This window comes from Neodiprion pinetum, chromosome 2 (genome assembly GCF_021155775.2).
Source record: "Neodiprion pinetum isolate iyNeoPine1 chromosome 2, iyNeoPine1.2, whole genome shotgun sequence".
Taxonomy (NCBI): domain Eukaryota; kingdom Metazoa; phylum Arthropoda; class Insecta; order Hymenoptera; family Diprionidae; genus Neodiprion; species Neodiprion pinetum.
Window position 1 is genome coordinate 40,967,459 of NC_060233.1, and position 19,607 is coordinate 40,987,065.

The 19,607-nt window shown below is 34.5% G+C and overlaps 5 protein-coding genes across 7 annotated transcripts; 3 read left to right on the top strand and 2 right to left on the bottom strand.

Moving 5' to 3' along the window:
* The first annotated feature begins 1,750 nt into the window (after positions 1-1,750).
* Positions 1,751-8,276, top strand: Rab40 (RAS oncogene family member Rab40). Of its 2 annotated transcripts, none has more exons than XM_046610507.2 (4): positions 1,751-2,182; positions 2,397-2,590; positions 3,011-3,233; positions 3,330-8,276. In XM_046610507.2, the coding sequence occupies exons 1-4, from the start codon at positions 2,017-2,019 to the stop codon at positions 3,635-3,637; spliced, it is 891 nt and encodes a 296-aa protein (XP_046466463.1). In that variant the 5' UTR covers positions 1,751-2,016; the 3' UTR covers positions 3,638-8,276. The 2 variants fall into 2 exon arrangements, with proteins under 2 accessions (XP_046466463.1, XP_046466464.1); XM_046610508.2 differs by having other exon boundaries at positions 1,752-2,173.
* LOC124211448 (uncharacterized) lies at positions 5,287-8,276 on the top strand. The gene is made up of 3 exons (XM_046610509.2): positions 5,287-5,614; positions 5,680-6,017; positions 6,108-8,276. The coding sequence occupies exons 1-3, from the start codon at positions 5,287-5,289 to the stop codon at positions 6,297-6,299; spliced, it is 858 nt and encodes a 285-aa protein (XP_046466465.1). The 3' UTR covers positions 6,300-8,276.
* On the bottom strand, positions 7,142-10,783 carry LOC124211449 (glucose-induced degradation protein 4 homolog). Its single transcript, XM_046610510.2, has 4 exons — positions 10,547-10,783; positions 10,023-10,190; positions 8,949-9,181; positions 7,142-8,836 (listed from the first exon to the last, which is right to left on the bottom strand). The coding sequence occupies exons 1-4, from the start codon at positions 10,691-10,693 to the stop codon at positions 8,773-8,775; spliced, it is 612 nt and encodes a 203-aa protein (XP_046466466.1). The 5' UTR covers positions 10,694-10,783; the 3' UTR covers positions 7,142-8,772.
* A 238-nt stretch (positions 10,784-11,021) lies between these two features.
* On the top strand, positions 11,022-15,915 carry inc (BTB/POZ domain-containing protein inc). 2 transcript variants are annotated; one of them, XM_046610949.1, is made up of 4 exons: positions 11,022-11,245; positions 11,409-11,705; positions 12,061-12,189; positions 14,302-15,915. In XM_046610949.1, exons 1-4 carry the CDS (start codon positions 11,051-11,053, stop codon positions 14,329-14,331), a joined length of 651 nt encoding a protein of 216 aa, XP_046466905.1. In that variant the 5' UTR covers positions 11,022-11,050; the 3' UTR covers positions 14,332-15,915. The 2 variants fall into 2 exon arrangements, with proteins under 2 accessions (XP_046466905.1, XP_046466904.1); XM_046610948.1 differs by lacking the exon at positions 14,302-15,915 and having other exon boundaries at positions 12,061-13,870.
* Lamtor2 (Late endosomal/lysosomal adaptor, MAPK and MTOR activator 2) lies at positions 15,173-19,516 on the bottom strand. Its single transcript, XM_046610950.2, has 3 exons — positions 19,328-19,516; positions 18,915-19,077; positions 15,173-18,583 (listed from the first exon to the last, which is right to left on the bottom strand). Exons 1-3 carry the CDS (start codon positions 19,393-19,395, stop codon positions 18,434-18,436), a joined length of 381 nt encoding a protein of 126 aa, XP_046466906.1. The 5' UTR covers positions 19,396-19,516; the 3' UTR covers positions 15,173-18,433.
* Between the last annotated feature and the right edge of the window lie 91 nt (positions 19,517-19,607).

The following is a 19,607-nucleotide window of genomic DNA, read 5'->3' on the forward strand; positions in this document are numbered from 1 at the left end:
ATAGAGAATCACTCGTTGCAAGGAGGCACTGAAAGAACGGAATTTCTTGATTTTTCAATTGCTTTTTTGGAAATCAGATTCTCGTTTTTCTAGCATGATTTAATGTAGTATCGTGAATGCTTAGATTCATGTTGCGATATGATTTCTATTTATAGTCATGCACGCAACAGGATATTTCCTCATAATCGTTTTCACCGTGCGTTTGTGTATTTAAAACACTCTTGCAGACCAGCATTGACCCTTCGTCCTGTGATAAAGCGATAAATCGAAAATTGATTGACACTAATGATTTAAATTGATGCCGCCGAAACGCACTAGCGGCAAGGAGGAGCCTGGGAAGGTGATTGTCGTCTCACCGATTTATTGTTAGCAGCGCTCTCTGGCATTTAATACGTATTTAATAGTTTATGAAAGTAATTTTCGACGTAACTGGATGGTAAGCGCATATCGGTTACCGACCTGTACTCTGCCAAATTTATCATCCCGCAAACAGTGGATGATACAGAGCATAGCTAACCATAGCGAAAAGCCATTGCAGAACATTTGTAGTGGTCGAAGCAAAACGCTTGGCAATAACAATGGATGTTGTTGCAACACGAATGAATGATTCGGAAAATTTGGATGTTCAAAATTTACTGCATTGTTGGTCGTCGACTAGTGCAACAATATTGGTTAAACCCATCGGTATTGTACAATAATGCCCCAATGAGATGAGCTTTACGGATACGACTACGGTCACCTGGTGACGTAGTTATCTTTATTGAAGTTATAGAAGATCCAGGTTGTAGAAATAGAAAAACGAATTAACGGAAATGAGTCGGTGACTCGTGCAGAAGTGGGTCAGATTACCAGTTTTTGGCCGTAACTTGTTTAATGCTTTCTCAGAGTATCTTACTTCATGTGATCAATTCACAAGAGCTCTCCAAAAATCAGATTGTCTTCACTCGATTTGATGTCGGAATAGAATTCCCTTCTCGTCCAGCTCATCAATACTCAATATTTATCGATTTGAGAGGTTTTTCCCGTATTCGTGACATTTCTGTTCATTATATATCGTTTAAGTTTCATCGTAAGGCCAGATACAAATCATGATATTGAAAGGAGTGATGTTAAAAAAATTAGTATAACCTATTTCAAAAGCAAATTTTAATTATGTTATTGTCAATTCTACATTGATCCTCGAGCTTCTATTGAATTAAACCCTCGAGACACCCTCAATATCTACGTAATAATGCGAACGTAGGCTATCTCAGGCTCCTCCGTATGATCAGCGGGTTGCGTGTAATCAGGTGCAAATGTATAAGGGTAAAACAGTTTACTGCACTTATCGAATCTGTAATCATCAGTCCACGCCGTCGATAATATCAGTAACGTATCATATTTAATAACGTTGCCGTTCCAATAATCGCTTGAATATGAATATTTTGTAACGTAAAATGTTCGCTATCAACCAGAATTTCACAAGTCGTACGAAGTATGCTGATTCAAAAAATTCGCATTCAAATCGTGCGCGCGACGTGAGATCAACGGTTGAACCAAAAGAGCATACAAATGATACAAATAAAAAACGAAATGACAGACGTATTTACCGAATATCATCATGATATTGTGAATTGCTCGAAAAATCTGCAAGTACAGTTACGAACAGATAGACGCAGTTTAAAATTTTTCACGTGTTCTTTGTCTTGCACCGTTTTTTCATCGGCCATTTCAACCGCCGTGACTGCAACCCAATATTCGCGCTCCGGCAGTCTGGCATATGGTGAGCAGCTTCTGCTAAAGCCCCGACACTTGGGCCCGTGTTGTCTGTTGTTTTGTTGTGATTTTAGCTAAATAGTAGAACAGAGATGTGCGCGGAATAACCAAGGGCCGAAAATTTTCCTATCGGCTTACAGAAAATCTGTATCGTTATTCGACAAGCCTCTCGCGTTCGCTTACCTACTAAAAGACAGATACAGGGACGACCGCTTAAAGGGTCGTGTGCAGTATGCGTAATATTTGTGAATCGGGGATATTATGGCTGCGGGAGAAGCCAGTACGAAACCTCGTCAAGAAAAACAATACGATTACCTTCTGAAGTTTCTATTAGTGGGTGACAGTGACGTTGGAAAACAGGAAATACTCAGCGGTCTCGAAGACGGTGCCGCTGAATCTCCTTTTTGCAGTGGCAGCGGTAAGCAATGTACGACATATGTATATATATATATATATAGATATACACACATCCATACATACGATATATATATATACACACACACACAATATACGTATAAGCGTATGCACATGTACACATTCCACATAATAAGAAATGTTTTCATTTTTCTCGATACTTTAATCCTCTGTCACTTGTGTCTGCTGCGCAACGAGTTCCAATTATATCATCGGCGTATTTCTAGCCTATAAGACTACGACGATACTCCTCGATGGTAAACGAGTCAAACTTCAGCTGTGGGATACGTCTGGTCAAGGTAGATTCTGCACTATCATAAGATCGTACTCTCGTGGGGCTCAAGGAATTCTCCTTGTCTACGATATCACTAATAAATGGTCATTTGATGGCATCGATCGATGGCTCAAAGAGGTGGAAGAGGTGAGTAGAGAATTATCAATAATACTGAAACCTTGGCGATGTATTTAGCGTGCGGTCTAGTGAACAGCAGGTCGAACCAATTATAACATTGTAATTCAAGAAATGCCACTGAGTAGATTTTCTTATATTAAATATCCAAAAGCATATTATTCTTTTAATTGAACTTGGTCGCGGCTAATTCTGTTCTTATCAAATTCAGTAGGTATTAGCTCGATATAATCAATAACATAAAAACATGTAATGGGTAAAATGAGTTCATAAACAAAATTTGCAAGAATATCGTGATTTTGGCATAAGAACCTACACATCCTATACATCCCTGATCTAATTAGTGGCTACAACATATCTTGAAATATATATTAGCGATATTTTAATTACTTAGATACCATATTACCTGCTAGATAACAATTTTCATTATAGCATGCACCAGGCGTGCCGAAGGTCTTGGTTGGCAACCGTCTCCATCTTGCTTTCAGAAGGCAGATAGGAGAACGTGAGGCTGAAGCCTACGCAGCAAAGAATCGTATGGCATTCTTTGAGGTTTCTCCCCTATGCGACTTTAACATTCGTGAAAGTTTCTCGGAGCTTTCTAGGATGGCTCTTCATAGGAATGGCATGGAAAGACTGTGGCGATCAAACAAAGGTAACTTTCTCCTGCTTGGAATGAAATCAGAACACCGATCAATATATTTGGAATAATTGTTCGCTACAATTTAAAATATTTTGTCAATCATTTCAGTTCTGAGTCTTCAAGAACTTGCTTGCCGTGCCATAGTAGCTCGTACGACTGTTTACGGGATAGACCAGCTGCCGTTGCCTACCTCAATAAAATCACATTTAAAATCATACGCAATGACGACAACGTCGCAACTTCGTTACAATGGAAATCGGTCGATGAGTTCTAGCAAGAGTCTTGGATCTCATCACCGGAAGTTACGATTCGTTGGAGCAAGTCACAATGGACTCTCAACACCAGGCAGTTCACCAGGCAGCATAGCTGATTCTCGCACAAATTGTGTGGGTCGTAACTCATGTGAAATATCCTGAGGGTAGAATTAAGATAGTCTCGGATAGACACGTTGTATAATATAAGTAATGAGCATAATTGTGCAGGTAGTGATGGTCGGAGGAGTGTGAAAGAAGTGTACCATACGTTGTTTATACGTTAATGCGTCGAAATTTAATATTATTTTATATATTATGTTCTGTGGTATAACGGGAAGGGGGGAATAACCCCAGAGACATAGCACAGAGTTTGTACCAAAAAAGTTCACAGGATCGTTAGTAGCTAGAGAAAAGAGATGAAAAAAATGAAAAAACAATTGACAATTATCTAATATTCATTTTGGATTTTGTACTTACGATATATTGTTCTTGGTCACTGAAAGTGAAAGCTTTGAATTGCACTAGATATTTTCAAAGTTCAATAGAGTCAGAATTTGGCTATTGCCATTGAGTGTCATTCACTGCTGTAAAATAAAAAAGAAACGAATTTTTTTTTTAAGTTATGGAAGTCGAAGAATGGATTGGGTAATGTATTTAAGTATGTGTTTTTTGTCGTTGCAGTGTAAAATATAGTATCGATTAGATTTTTTTGTAGCAAAAATCATATACAATAGAATAAGCAAAGCAATATATTAAGTATAATGGTGTAACTAAATGTGAATGATTCGAATTATGTACGAATTTTATTAAGTTGACGCTGCCAATGTATTAGATGTCGACAATAGGCACGAAAATGGACGTCCATTTGAGATAAGAAATGTAATATAAATTTTCTTGCAATTTTGCAACAATACTTGCTGAGATTTAATTGAAAATAACTACATATTGGTATCAGTATTTTTCTTATAAACACTTGTTTGATGCATCTCTATAATAACCATGAATCCATTTTACATTTTTCATCCTTTCAATACGACACACCTACTTAATCTTATCATTCAAATCGACTATTTCCTCCATCGTCGAGCGTTTACATCAAGTTCAAATTAATGTATACGTCTTAGATACCGTTAAATCAAATTATCTGAATTTGTAGTTGTGTATTAATGCATGTAAATGAATATGTTTCCAACAAATTTCACTAAAGTCAATCATCATTTGACACCCACTGTTAGAAATTCGTTGATAATGTTAGATTGCATCAGTGTGTTTTTAGTCTTGAAAATGTATTACGGGGCGAGACCCTATTACATATTTGACTCACAAAAAGTATTAGCGGTACAACAAGAAAGAAAAAACCATGTTAACTCGTATTGCTTGTATATTGAAAAGTGAAGAAAAAACCGAAAAATCAAATAGCACATACAAAATATCATTTATCCCTCAAAAGCAAACAATACGGCTCTTTGTCCACAAATTATATTAGCTATAAAACGATATTGTATAATTATCTATAACGATTAAAAGAAAAAAAAACTTTTCAACTACAAAAAAATTTTTTATATTTTTCCCTTGTCGCAAATTGCTTTGGTCTAGAGCTCATGAAAAATTTGCTTTCTGTATAAACAATCGATTATCGCAATTTCGTGAGGGTCTTGTTTTGCCAGAGTCTAATTATTTCAGGAATTTCGTATTTAACTATTTTAACTTATTTCTGTAACAGTAAAGCGAAACAGTCTTACGATCGGGAAAAAAAATTTATGTCACACTTCAAAGGCGGGTTGATTTTAGAGAAAATATAAACTTTCAAAATGTCTACCAGAGAACTGGGAGTTGCAGGTGATGGACCTTGCATAGTAAACCAAGAAGGAGATCACGGCCCGATACACCGGCAATTGAAAGAAGTGATTGAGCTAGTGAGTTCGACGAACCAGAAATTAGAAGATTGTGCTGTAGAGTGGCAAGCAAAAATATCTCAAGCACAGTGGAGGATATTAGACACAAAGCCAGGCGATAACACGCCTTGGGAAAAGTCGGTCTTAGCACGAACTTATTTCACTGATAAAACTTTAGACGATGCATTTCAAGGGGTTCTGAAGTATAACAACACGTTTACTGATCACTTAAAAAATTTTGTAGGTAAGTGAAGAAGGACCGAGAGTTTCCAAATGGCTCGCTAATGGGCATTTTATACATTTTTGCAGCTTTGGTTCGCGGGGAACAGCCAACTCTAATCATTAAGCAAACCTGTAACGCTCAAAATCAGTGTTCGGACTCTAGTTTGGAGAATGAGGTGAAAAATTTACCTTCGGACTACTCGGTCTTAGAAGAAAACCCTGCTGTTGTCCGGAGGGGTAGAAGAAGTCTCAGCAGCATTCTGAACAAAGCTCAGGAGTCGTTTACAGATTTAATCAAGACCAAGATAGAGTTCGATACTAAGTTTCTGGGTTTCGAAGCTACACTGAATGGGAATGTCTGCGCTACATCTGATCCTTCACTCTCGTTATGCCAGATTTGTTCTAGAATTTTAAAATGTGGAATAGTAAGTTGATTCATAATTCACTTGTAAAATTTCTCATCGGTCTTGAGTTTTAGTTGTCATTAAAGACTGAACTATTCATATAACACACAGCCGGGTACCACAGCATGCAAGACTACAAAAAACCACAAGAATATAGAGCCGCATAAAAAGAGAACTAGATGTAGCAACAGAATCAAGCACAAGAGATTGAAACCAACAAAATGCGTACTCAGAACAAAGTGCACAAAAGTGACCGAGAAAACAATCAGAGAATCTTCACCGGTCAATACTTGTTTTAAGTGATTAGTCTGGTGTAACAAACGTCAGGATGTAAGACACGTACTCCATTATGTAAATTCAAGTGTACTGCCAAACTTAGCCTGTCAGATTTGATCCTTTCGTAAATTTGTTGGTATATAGGTATATGTATATATATATTACATGTATCAATTATAATCTGCAACATTGTTATTGTCGCATTTATTTAGCAGGTTATTTGATAAGATGGCAATGTCATTGCGTAGAAATGCAATAAATACAGTCATTCTCATTTTACCTCAATGTACTTGTGAGATATTTTGGGTAAATATTGTCACCTAGATTGTTATCCTTATATTTTTATATCCATAGATACATTGCTCTGACAAATGTTCCTTTGGTATAATAAACCCGAATCTTCAACACAAGAACAACAAATCGTATATTTATTACAAGGGTCTATTGCGGAACTTTTTCTTCTTCACTTTTTTTTTTCCAAAGTACCGTGCAAGATTCTCAAATTCTATACATCCCAAACTATGTCCGAGTCATATTAAATGCTTATAACGTCTCTGAAACCAGTTTACCCTTGTGCTATGGTACCCTGTATTTGTGTACGTTAGTATTATGTATACACATCTACAGGCTATGCTAATTCTCACAAATATATCACCAACTTTTAAGCCTGGTGACATCTGGTAATGCTCAAACTATAAAAATTCCAGGTGAATGTATCAAATTTGTAGATAAGGTTGAAGTTAATTCTCAGTGAACATAATTATAAAATTGCACAATATGCACTATTCTTCCTTGATGCAAGGAAAAAATGGATTGATACATTGACTTTATAATAAACTGTATTAGCACTGACTTAGTATTGTTAAGGGTTTACGATTCCAAAACATTTATTGATCTGACATTTACAGTAATTTGTTTACATATTATATTATAGTTGACCAATAAGATCATAGAAAAGTTTTGACTACACCTTACACGCACCACCAATATTTAGGTAACTGCTTATACATTTAACTGGGACATGAATAATAATCACATAATGCAATTAACAACTAGTAATAATATGTGTTACAGAGAGACCTAAGACCTCTGGTATCACAATTCATTCAACTTTAAACCTAATAGTACACAGGCAAAATACAAATATACCGTTATTTGTGAAACTGAGCCGTCGTTATATTCGTAAAACTTTTTGCGTGTATTACAGCACGTAAATATTGCTTTCATTAAGCATAGGAATCATAACATTGCATGTGTCCCAAAATCATTTCAAATTCAAAAGAAATTTGTATTTTGCATTTGAAACAGTTTTTTTTTTTAACTTCATTAAAGTAGTCTATCCTACCTAATTTCTGTAAATTAATTTTACATGTCTAATCAGATCTATAAGCAGCTAGATAAATTTACATTGAAGTGAACTTCATGAATTTTTTGTTTTTTGCTTAGATGCCATAAATTGCTATAAAATTTATAATATTATTTTTTTCAATATTATAATGACAGTGGATTGTGAAACAAATAAAACTTGTAAAACAAATTAGGTCATATTTATAGCACTAAGTTGCGAATTGTTATAATTTACATACATACCTAGCCATAAAGTTATGAATTTGGTGAAAATTGTGGGATAGTTTTCAGTATTGTAGCGCGTCATAATTCCGTTAGCTCATAAGTCAAAAATTTCGAAAATTAAATTGAAAAAAAAAACACCGAGAAAAAGTGCAACCACGGATCATTTGTATTGCGTAGAAGTTGAACACGGCATATAAATAACACCGAATTTGAAATTTTTTCCCTTAGCCCTTAGTCTTGACTCTTGATAGATAATAAACCGTTTTACATGTAAACTGTAAATGTACAAACGTTGAATAAAGCATGGTATCAAAACAAATAATAACAACAATTTTGTGACAAAATCACTAACTCTATAAGTTTTCTTCTATTCTTTTTTTTCTCTTCACAAAGGAAAAAACACAACCTTCGAATTCCAATATTAATTTAGTATTTTGAGAGAAAAAATACGCATGCTCCTGACACATTGACTGCAAGCACATATGTAACAGTACAAAAAGAATTTTCAGATGCAATTCGTTTAATTGATAAAAGCCATCAATTGATTTATTTCGATTTTAAAACACCTTACAATGAATACTTGTATAATTAATCATTAATAAGCAAGCGTATCACTCGTCGAGGCACTCTGTTCCTCTACCGTTCCATAATAAATAACAACCAGCTCGACTCTTACCGTTTGTATTCATACAAACTTAAAAGAAGCGCATTGTTTTATTAATCGGTATCAATACAGACTTATACGTTGCTAATAAAATGATAACCCAATTTGCCAATTTTCTCAGCCTCGAGTTTGTAAAATTAATATACAAATTTGTCAAGACAAGGGGTATATGTCAATTTCTGGATTTGGGATTATTATGAGATCGGTATGCCATAAGGGAAGGGATTCAGAAGGGCAACTGGGGCTGAGAAGCTGGCATTACTTTCACCTGAATTCATAAATTTGTATACTGTGTTCGGGAACATGTCGCAGATTCAACGACTGGAACCTACAACAATAATACACCCATAGACATTAAACAACATCATAGATTATGTCTCTTAGCATATATGTTATCATATACCGGACTAAAACATGTGCAAACAAGTTAATGTACAAACCATTCAGAGCTGCGATGGTAATAGTAGCCCTCGATTGATGCCGCAGACTTCTGGAAGCAGATGTAATAAAATCCAGCAAAGGAAGCACCATTAATGTCTGTGATCGTGTGATCAGGCACCAAAAAGTGCTCCTTCCATCTCATAAATACAAAGTCCGTCCCTTTAAGAGCTTCATAGTCAAAGGTATCAGAGTTGAAAGTCTTGGCATACTGACAGAAAGACTCGAATTTGCTCTGTAATAATAGCAATCACCATTTTCACTACTGCATACATACATAGAAATTAGGTGAATCCATTAAAGGGTATAAAAATGGAGTTGAAATGAACGAGAAAAATATGTAAAACAGTGGTATTCTGAGTCTTCGAATCAAAAAACTCGTAGAGTATAAATTCATTTTTGAAAATAATATTCAAGCAGAACTTTTTGTGTAAATAGTTCCAAACAATATTTTTATAAATACAAGTCGAGTTGTGTTCCACAGACTTTTATTCGGTAAAAATTTTATAAATCTACATGTGAGGGCATCTCACACGAATGAAGGGTGTAAGTCTTTTCATGTTTTATCTAACACCAAAACCATTTACTCATATTCAAAACAATATGGTAATCAGTTCAACAAAGATAAAAGAGAAAAAATACAGTTATTTCAAAATATCAGAGCCTTATTTCTGATAAGTTCAATTGTATTTTCAGCCAGTTTCAATGGTATATCTGCCTCAACTGTTACAGAATTCACATATGAATTGAGTAAATGAAATACACATGCATACTTATCACCACAAAAGATAAGCAAAACTAATTTCGTCTCATGAAATTGCGGGATTATCACAGATATATTATGTCACCGGATATACTAATTACTGAGAAAACAACTTTGATTATCTAACACTTGCATGACAAAGACAACAACTTTGGGAGGGAAAAATAGATAGACAATGTAGTTCATAACAAGCCTTGTTTCTATAACTTTCGAACTCTTGATAGTACGATTTTGCCCTGTCAGGTAAATTATGAAAAGTATTATACAAAGAGAAATTTGGATTCAAAACTTATTCAAAAAGTTCAGAACAAACCCAATGTTTCTTGTCAACATCCTCATTGGCGTCCCATTTTCGAGTGAGAAAAGGATACTTCTTAGATATGATTTCACCGTCGAAGAACGTTGTCAATGTAGGGTACTCTTCAGTTAACCCTTTGATTTTGAGGTACCCGCATAAGTAGCTGTTTTCTTCGTCGACATGCTGAAATGAGATCAACGACGAGAAGATTACTAGACGAGGCGAAGCGTGCTGTAATTAACTTAAAATTCGTCAGCTGAGAGCTAACATTATATTTGGTACAATATTGTAGCTGATTAACCTATAAATGAAAACGTGATAAACACGGATCAGCGTGGATGATTGGAAATGACATTAATGTTCGTTAAAATAAAAATCCGCAGACTAGACACCGCGTTCAAACAGGCCTGAGTAAAGTGTCAAAACCCAGCGCGGCTCGGTTATCTGGAGAATTGGTACCCAGTTAGACACCGAGAGGTGTTCAGCAGAATCCCAACGTTGAGGCGTAATTAATCCGCAACACGAGTAGCACAACTAACCTGCAAAATAACCTCGACGTCGTAACTATTTCCTTTCGATTTTTGCGAGCCTTGAAATCTCGAGCCGTTGTAGAGGAGGGACTTTGTAACTCCAGGTTGCTTCGAGTTAGCAGGCGGCGGTGGCACCACGTCTACTTTCACCGGCATTCTAAGCCTGAGTGCTCAAACCGAGCCAACAACCATCAAACATCTCCTCGTCACAAGATCATCGCAATGACTGCCGGTAGCGCACGAAAGATGGTTGGATTTATATAAGGTCTCGACCCCGAACAACGCTGATCAAATTTGCAACTGACTCGCGACCTGTTGTGTAAAGACGATCGAACAATATGAATGCAAATATGCCAACTGAGATCTATTCGCCGCGGTTCCAACGCTTGCATTTTTTTATCACCGACCATAATCGCCTAGTTTTTCGATTGTTCAAAGCAGTTGTGCGTACGTTTTCCGGATCCATGTTAACGGTGACCGGAAATGGAAGGAGAATGTTGTGTCAAAACTAAGATGGCGGAGTTTGGCGATACAAACTCCCACGACGGAGTGACGGAAAATAACCTTCCGAAACGGTGTAACAATCAGTGGGTGAAATTGAATGTCGGTGGGACGTATTTCTTGACGGCCAAAACGACGTTGGCCAGAGATCCGAACTCGTTTCTCTATCGGCTGTGTCAGGAAGACTCGGATCTCATCTCTGATAGGGTTAGTTTACACTCAAAAAGAACCGGGACTTTTAAAACCGTGCGCTAACACACGACAGCATAAAACTCCACGTCTCGTCTCGAGCGTCGAGTTCCCACCACGTGAGTATATATGGCCTCAAAATTCTAATTTGCTTCTTTTTTTTTTTTTATTACATCCATAGGATGAAACTGGAGCGTATTTGATCGATCGAGATCCAACTTACTTTAGTCCAGTTCTGAATTACCTGCGTCACGGTAAGCTAGTTATCAACAAGGACCTGGCTGAAGAAGGAGTCCTAGAGGAGGCTGAATTCTACAACATTACCGAGCTCATTAGATTGGTTAAGGAACGAATTCTTCTCAGGGATACACGGCCGATGCGCGACTCTAAGAAGTATGTATACAGGGTATTGCAATGTCACGAGGATGAGCTGACACAGATGGTTTCCACAATGTCGGACGGGTGGAAATTTGAACAGGTATGAATTGCTCGTTCGGCTTAAAGAGGAATTGGGTGCGCGGTTCCGCTGATAAAGTGTCTGGATGAAAAGTTAGTAGAGTAAAAATGCACTTAGCCAAGTTAAATTTGATTGAAGGAATATTCCCTCAAACAACTGGAATTTATTAGCTCAATCCAGAGGATAAACGGTTTTTTCTACGTATTACGAAAATATCTCAAACTCCGAAGACTTCAGTTATAACTCTGAAATCGGTATTTCGTCATATACTTACTTTTCCAAGTACTCAAGTAGATTGTGCACCCAATGTATTCTTAGCGCAAATCAATGTAGTAATTACAATGATTTGCTACTTTCATCTTTTGTCTCTCTATAGCTCATCAACATTGGATCCCAGTACAATTATGGAAATGAGGATCAGGCGGAGTTCCTGTGCGTCGTTAGTCGCGAGTACGGAGCTAGTCAGATCAGCAGCAAGGAACAAGAGGCGACTGATCGTGTGAAGGTATTGACACCTTATACAAACATCCTACATTCCCACCCCACTCAGAGCAGTCACGATTCATGATTCGGGAATAAGTGTTACAGTTTTTTTTGTACTTGCACACTACCCTTACACCTCCATCACCAGCATTGATATTAAGCCTGGTTTTATATTCCGTAATCTTTGTACAATTTTCTCTTGAATACCGTTTTTGTTAACGGACATTCAAAAGAGCTTCTTGAGCTGGTACAGTATTTTAATCTAGTGGACCAATTTATTAAATAAAAATACAAAACAGAATACGATAGAAATATGTCATTCTCTAGTAAGAGCTAAGTATGGCTGTGTATTTCATTACTGGAAAACTTGCTGTACAAGTATCTCTTACATTTTAAAATTCGTTAATTTTAATTTTATTACGAATGGTTTTTGTACTAAATATAATGAAGTTTCATTGCATATGCAGAGAAGTGAGGAAAGATTCGGTATTTAGTTTTTATAGAAATGCCAGTATTTGTTTTACTAGTAGCACATTGTAGAAGTATTGTATTAATCATTTTTTATTGTATTTACCATTATGTAGATTGTCCAAAGATTTTCAATAACAAATCGAACAATTTGCTTTAGCTAGATGAAGTTTTTAATACGGACCTTGTAAACTAGTGGATGTGAATCAAGAACATCAGAAAACAGACTCTCTGAAAACTTAATAATAATGACAGTGAAATTGTATGCGCGTAGTTTAACGCTTTCTTTATTCATTATTATTTTTTTTTCACACTAATAATAGTGATTTTATAATGTTTCATGTTCATAAAAGCCCTGCACTTCCACTGGTATACATATTGTATGATATTTTTTATATAATATACTACTTAGAGCAGCCACTACGAATGTTGACAGGTGTTACTGTATCCAATTTTATCGGGGTGTTATTCATTCGTTTTGCCTTCATAGATCTTATAAGATTAATCTTATCGTCAGGAAATTATCAATGTTTCCTCGAAGAATAATGCCTCGACAAACATCATATTGTAATGTTTCAACATTGAAACCTGGTGGTTCTGAACATGTTATATGTAGAACATACATATAAGTAATTTTTTTACCAACTTTTTCCGCCTTATAGAACAAAAATCAATTGGGAAATTTGAGAACATCGATTTCTGCCTAATAATTTTCACGCTTATAATCGTGTATTTATCAATTTTTTCTAGTAATGTGTTTTCAGGCACGTTTCCTTGTCACATTAAAGGCAAGGAAACTTAGTTTTTATATTATTTAATATAAATTATAGAGTTTCCGCACCAGTTTCAATCAATTAAAAAAATGGAAAATTATAATAAAAGAATTTTGGAATCTTGGCTCTGATTTGTCAAATTCCAGCATCTCAAATCAAAAGGTAATCCAGATATGAGAAGGGTGATGTTATACGTTTTTAAGCAATTCTTGAACGCGCATACTAGCGAGGCAGTAGATATCTTGTGACTGAAATTAATGTTCTTTAATGTGAATTTAACGAGTCTCAAATTAAGTAATTTATATTCGATGTATTATCGAATATTCATCACAAGGCTGACCTATACATGCATGTTGTTCTTTGGAGTGTTTATATGTGATTTACTTTTATTTTGTTCAATTTTCGCTCCTCGTTACCATTGTATTGCATGCTATTCGTCAAATAAATAGTTATTTCATCCCAGTACAATTGGTTTGGTTACTATCATCACCCCGTCTTGCATGGTTACTCTGGCATGTTGATACATGGGTACAGAAATTAACTTTGGTTACAGTAATTTCTAATGTGATTGTCCAGTAGTGCGTTGTTGTATCCCTGCTTTCTCGTACTGAGAACAGTTATTATATTACTTTATCATATTTATGATCACATCGATAATACATGTAATTATATACAATATCCATCGCGTAGATATAGAAAAGATTATCTAGAATTCCACGTAACATTAAGGTAATTGATCAAAAATAAGTAGGAATGACAATATAATAAAGAAAAATGGTTTTATCCATTATGTATTTTAAAATGAATCCAAAAGCACCAATAATTATTTTAAAAGCACATGAAATAAAATAAAATTAAAAATAATAAGTTGGAGTTGTTCGATTCTATTCTAGGTCCTACAGCAGAAGGGCTCACGCATGTAAATCTAGTCCTGCTAGACCAACGTTGCAGCAAGAAGACGAAGACTGTGTTTTTCTTTCTTTCTTTTAATTTTTGTTTTTTTTTTCTGTTTAACTTAGCAGCTCGATTAATAAAATTTATATAGTTATGTACACACCTCTGCAACTATGTTGTTAGCATAACTTAACGAAAATAGTTTGGTAATCGGTAATATGTAAGGAGTGATGAAAGTTTGTGACAATATCACGATTTCATTATTTGTTGCAGAGGCTAAAGAAGAAATAAATTCACGTACTACACATCGCAGGCATACACCGAAAACTCTTTAAGTCCAAAAGTAAACTATTTTTGTTGCATGTTGTATCGCATAATGGAGATATTTTTAACATACTGACAAAAATTCTCATCAACTTGATGTTATTTCCATCACGAATATGGATCGCATGCTCTTCCCATTTTCGTGAATTTTGGATTTCAAGGGTATTTGTCTCGTGTTGTATTCCAACGATTTGTATGATAAGTATATATTATAAATTTGTTGTTATTTAAATATTATTATTATATTAAATAGAATGTGTTGCCTGACGGTTAACAAGATGGTTCTGTATAGTAGATTTATAATCGAAATATACATGACCTGTTCACTTGACAGTGGACTAACTATAAAAACATTAAATAAACTAAACGAATAAATGAAAAATAAAAAAAAAATAATATAAATAATAGGAGAGTACACTCTCAAAGCCGTTAACAATTTTCACGACATTATGGTAATAAGATAAGAAGCATTATCCTGCTGTTGAAGGTGCCAGGGAGGACGAATCGACCACAGTGTAGCAGCACACCATTTTTTTGATTTTGAAATCACCTGCACCTCCAACAATGAAACAGTTTATGATTCAACCATTGCTACTAACTTTCAGACAACATTTACAGACAAATGAGCTTTCAGACATTGAAAGTGTCTAGTATTAAAACGTTCGAATCTTATGTTTACCGTTGTATAAGATGTAGTCGATAAACGTTGTTGATTTTATTTCTATAAGTACACACTACACTGAATACAGAATTTGATAAAGTGTATTTCTGTGATGAACTGTCCATGGTTCATCATTACGGCTTCTCACAGTCAGTACATGCAGCTACGAATTACATGCATCAAACGGTACTGGAACGATAAATTAATATTACGTGGTAATTTTATAAGAGCAATGGAGTAGCGAGTTGTTCGGTACACCTGCAGTCACGTGTTCATATTATAAACTATGACTATTTGTATGTTCATGCGAAATGATGTGAAAAAGATCCATTAATTATTTATATGTACCAGGAAGGATATTTTCTGATTTTGACATTAAAACAAAAAATCTCCTTATGAAGATTCTCATGAAACCTACTTCAAGTTTTAAATATCTACTACGAAAAATACTCGGAATCAAAATTATGAGCAGTAAGAAACAGCATGTATTGTTATTCGTAAATAATTTATCTGTAGATAAGGAAAATATTATTTTGAAGTTCACAGCTAATAATAACTATCATCTGGCGATCGAGTCTCATGTCAATTTCCATAAAAACTTCTATAATAAAACGACTATTTTCCAGTAGCTCAATTAATTCTTATTGTATGAAGCATGTTTTTATTTTCTTCACCTTCATTTTCAATTACTCTTATAGGTTTGTTCTAATTTTTTGCTAATTTATATCTATCATCTTAGATAATCTGAATCATTCATCACTGCACTGCCGCTATACAAACATATTTTACATTTATACAATGAGTTTTAACGCAGAATAAATTTGGAATAAATTATTACGACCAACTTGATGAAAAATTCTTACTGAAGTGGTAAATATATGTAACTTTTAGTATTAAGTACAATAACGTACAGAATCTGGTACTCAATTATCTTTGTCGATGAGAAAAGAATATAAAAATAACAGTAACAATAATGTTTATAGAAGAATAAATCTGCATAAATATGGATTAATCGTCCGCGACATGTCTATCGTTCATTGTTAAAACGATTAAATAACATTCAACGATTTAACGTTAATATTTCCGTCACTATGACCTGTACTTTTTACATTGAATTCACACCACTTTATTTGAACATATCTCAATAATCAAACAGCGATTGATTGATTTAGAAGTAAGCAATAGTTGCTTGGAACGACTTTATATCGACCGGTATCTGTAGTTATATTCTTTACTATTACTATTATTATTACTATTCGTATATTTGTACAAAGCAATGTAACGAGTGTAAAAAATTGTTCGACAAGTAAAGGGGTAAAAAAATGAATAATAATAACACGACACAAATTATAATTCGAAGAATATGTAGGGACAAAGAGAGAGTATGTTGTTACGTTTTTATCACATGTTTTAGAACTTTGCACTATTATAATTATAATATTTTACTCTTTAGTTTATATCTCGTGAAATGAATATATTGTTAGATATATATTTTTCAATCATATTCCACCGTTGAATGAGTTGCGTTGATTTTATACACACGAAAAAATTTAGATATATTGTGATATTTGTATAAACTAGAATTGATAATCGTTAGTATAATATTTTGGGTGACATCTGCAAGGGCTGTAGAGTTTATTATATAAGCCACGTGGGAAATTTATGATTAATAAATTATTAATAAACCCCATCATAGCTGTTTTGTTTCATTTTCTTTCCTTCTTTGTTTATTTACACATCATTTCAAGTATTGAGTTGATCATTTATTGGCAAATTTAATACACCAAGTAACTTTCCAATCTTGATTCACCAGTCTACTGTTAAAATTCCTCATTGAAAAATTTGTTTTGTCGGTCCTTTATTTTCTTACACTTCTCAACAAACATACAAATTTGATTATACATCACTAACTCTTGAGAATGTTCGTTACAGTGTGGTGTATTGAGAAAAAAACTTCATAACGACAGGTCAATATTCATGTTCGTAATCAGTCCACGATATACAAATAGATTAATTGTGAATGTGTATGGTTATCTTCCATAGATGAAAATCTGAAGAAAATTGCTGTAGCGTCTTGTAGATAGTAAGGCAAAAAACAGAAATCTGGATCATTCGGTCTTTCATTAACACGTATGAATAACTTTTCAAAGACGGTATCGATAAATCGATAAATACGATATATACATGATAAATATTAATAAGTACACACGTATGACTATTTGGACATGTGAAAAAAATTTGTACTTTCATAGGCGAATTTCTAAATCAATTTTATACGTGTATTAAATTGTCGTTTAGAGATAAGAATTAGGATAATTAGCCTGCGACTAAATTACATGTAAATGAGTACATCGCAATGAAATCCATTTTCTGTTTTGTATTAAATTTAGCATTAATAAAAACTTGCACAATATTTCGTATAACGTAAATTATGTATAGTGCCCTACAAATATAATTTTCTGACGTGCTAAAAATATTTAGACAAATGCACGCACAGATCAAAGTTTCGACAGTGTTTATTCAATATTCTTTTTTTTTTTTTTTTTTCCAAAGGTATGAAGTTATAACGAATAGCAACCACAGAGCATTATTGATATCGTACTATTCTATACATACGGATACGTGGTGTAACAAAATGTAAGCATAAATATTCGTATCACTTACAAAATTTGTAATAAATAAATGATTCATTTGACAATCGTATGTGTTCCCTCATTTATAATTAGTATAAAATATAATTATCTTACAACCACATTAGACCTGTGCAATGATGTTTTATATTGATATTAAAAAGAAAATGTGATGTACCAAAGATGGATATAAGATGACTGACTGAGACTTGCTGAAATTCAGATATGGATAAACAATAGTAATAATAATTATACAACAGAGGTTGAGTAGTTAAGAAATTGTAAACTGATGATGTATTGGCAAACCTTTAAAAGTCATTGATTTTTTTATAAATATAATATATTGTTTGGTATGTACAGGCGGAATTACAAATTACGAAATCTGATGAAAAAATCGTAATAACAATATCAATAATAATAATAATAATAATAATAATAATAATAATAATAATAGTAGAGTAACAGGATGAAAGTGAAAGAATACTCTTGTTATTCGATTACTTCAATTTCCCTTCATCATGGCATACTGGCTATCGTTTTCAACGGTTGATCCAGGTACTTAGCAAGAGCTTGTGCCTTTTCTCGAAGAAGGCCGAATCCCACATTTTCTTTGGCGTAAAGACAGAGCAGCTGATTTGCCACTTCTGTGACAACAACCTTACCCTCCTGAAAGATAATTCTTTTATTCAATACACTGCTATGCAACAAACAATACAAATTCAAAATTAATAACAGCTGGTAAAGAATACATTTAACAACTTGTTCCAATTAGGTAACAATTCGAAGTACTGAAAAAGCTGAAGAAAGAGAATTAGAAAGAATAAGGTCAGCAAGTTTACCCGTATTTCTGTACAATTATCTATGAAATACAAGTTTCGACACATTGATGTGAAAAGAAAGAGCATTGTGGTACAACAAAATTTTTAGTCTGGGCTGGAATAATATTTGAAGAAAACAAAGGGAAGAACACGTAGCGAAAGATTAATCAAATGATCACCATGCAGTCCATCAGGATAAATTGCAGTTCGTCTTCCTTGAAGGCATTACGACCATTCTTTTCATAAGCTGACCAAATGTTGCTCGTTATCGCAGCAGTGACTCTGGCATCTTTATCTCCATATCCGCTGTAGGCAAGAAGCCCTCCGTCCCTACTGAGTAGCCTAAATTTATGTAACAAAAGTGGAGATGTAATACGGCGAACAAGTTATCGATCGAAAGCTCGCACAAACTAAAAGTTTCATCTAATAAGCACATTTGCCACGTGAATCTCATCTAATCATACGACCATTGGCGTAGTCTGTCTATTTGCAGGGGGTAAGTCTCTGTAAGATTTATTGTTGGACGAAGATTGATGCGTATCTAGAAATTGATAGGTTAACTTTACTGTTTATCGGTTTTTTTCATACTCACAGTGTGTTTTCAACGCCCCCTGTATTCGCCTGACTGAGAACATGCGTAAGTGCTTTAGGTTTTAACATTGTTTATACCCTTTCAAGGCGTTCTTTCGATATTATTTGCACAACAAATATCACGTTTGACAGTTCACAGGCTGAGTCAACGGACTCTTGGTTGCGTGGAAGAGTTTCGTTTGTTCTTTTTTCTGACAGCTTATCGAATTTGTGTCAGCGCTCAGATTTCGATAGCTCGAATTTCGATAGAATTATCAAAGCTAATCGATTATCGGTGTGTG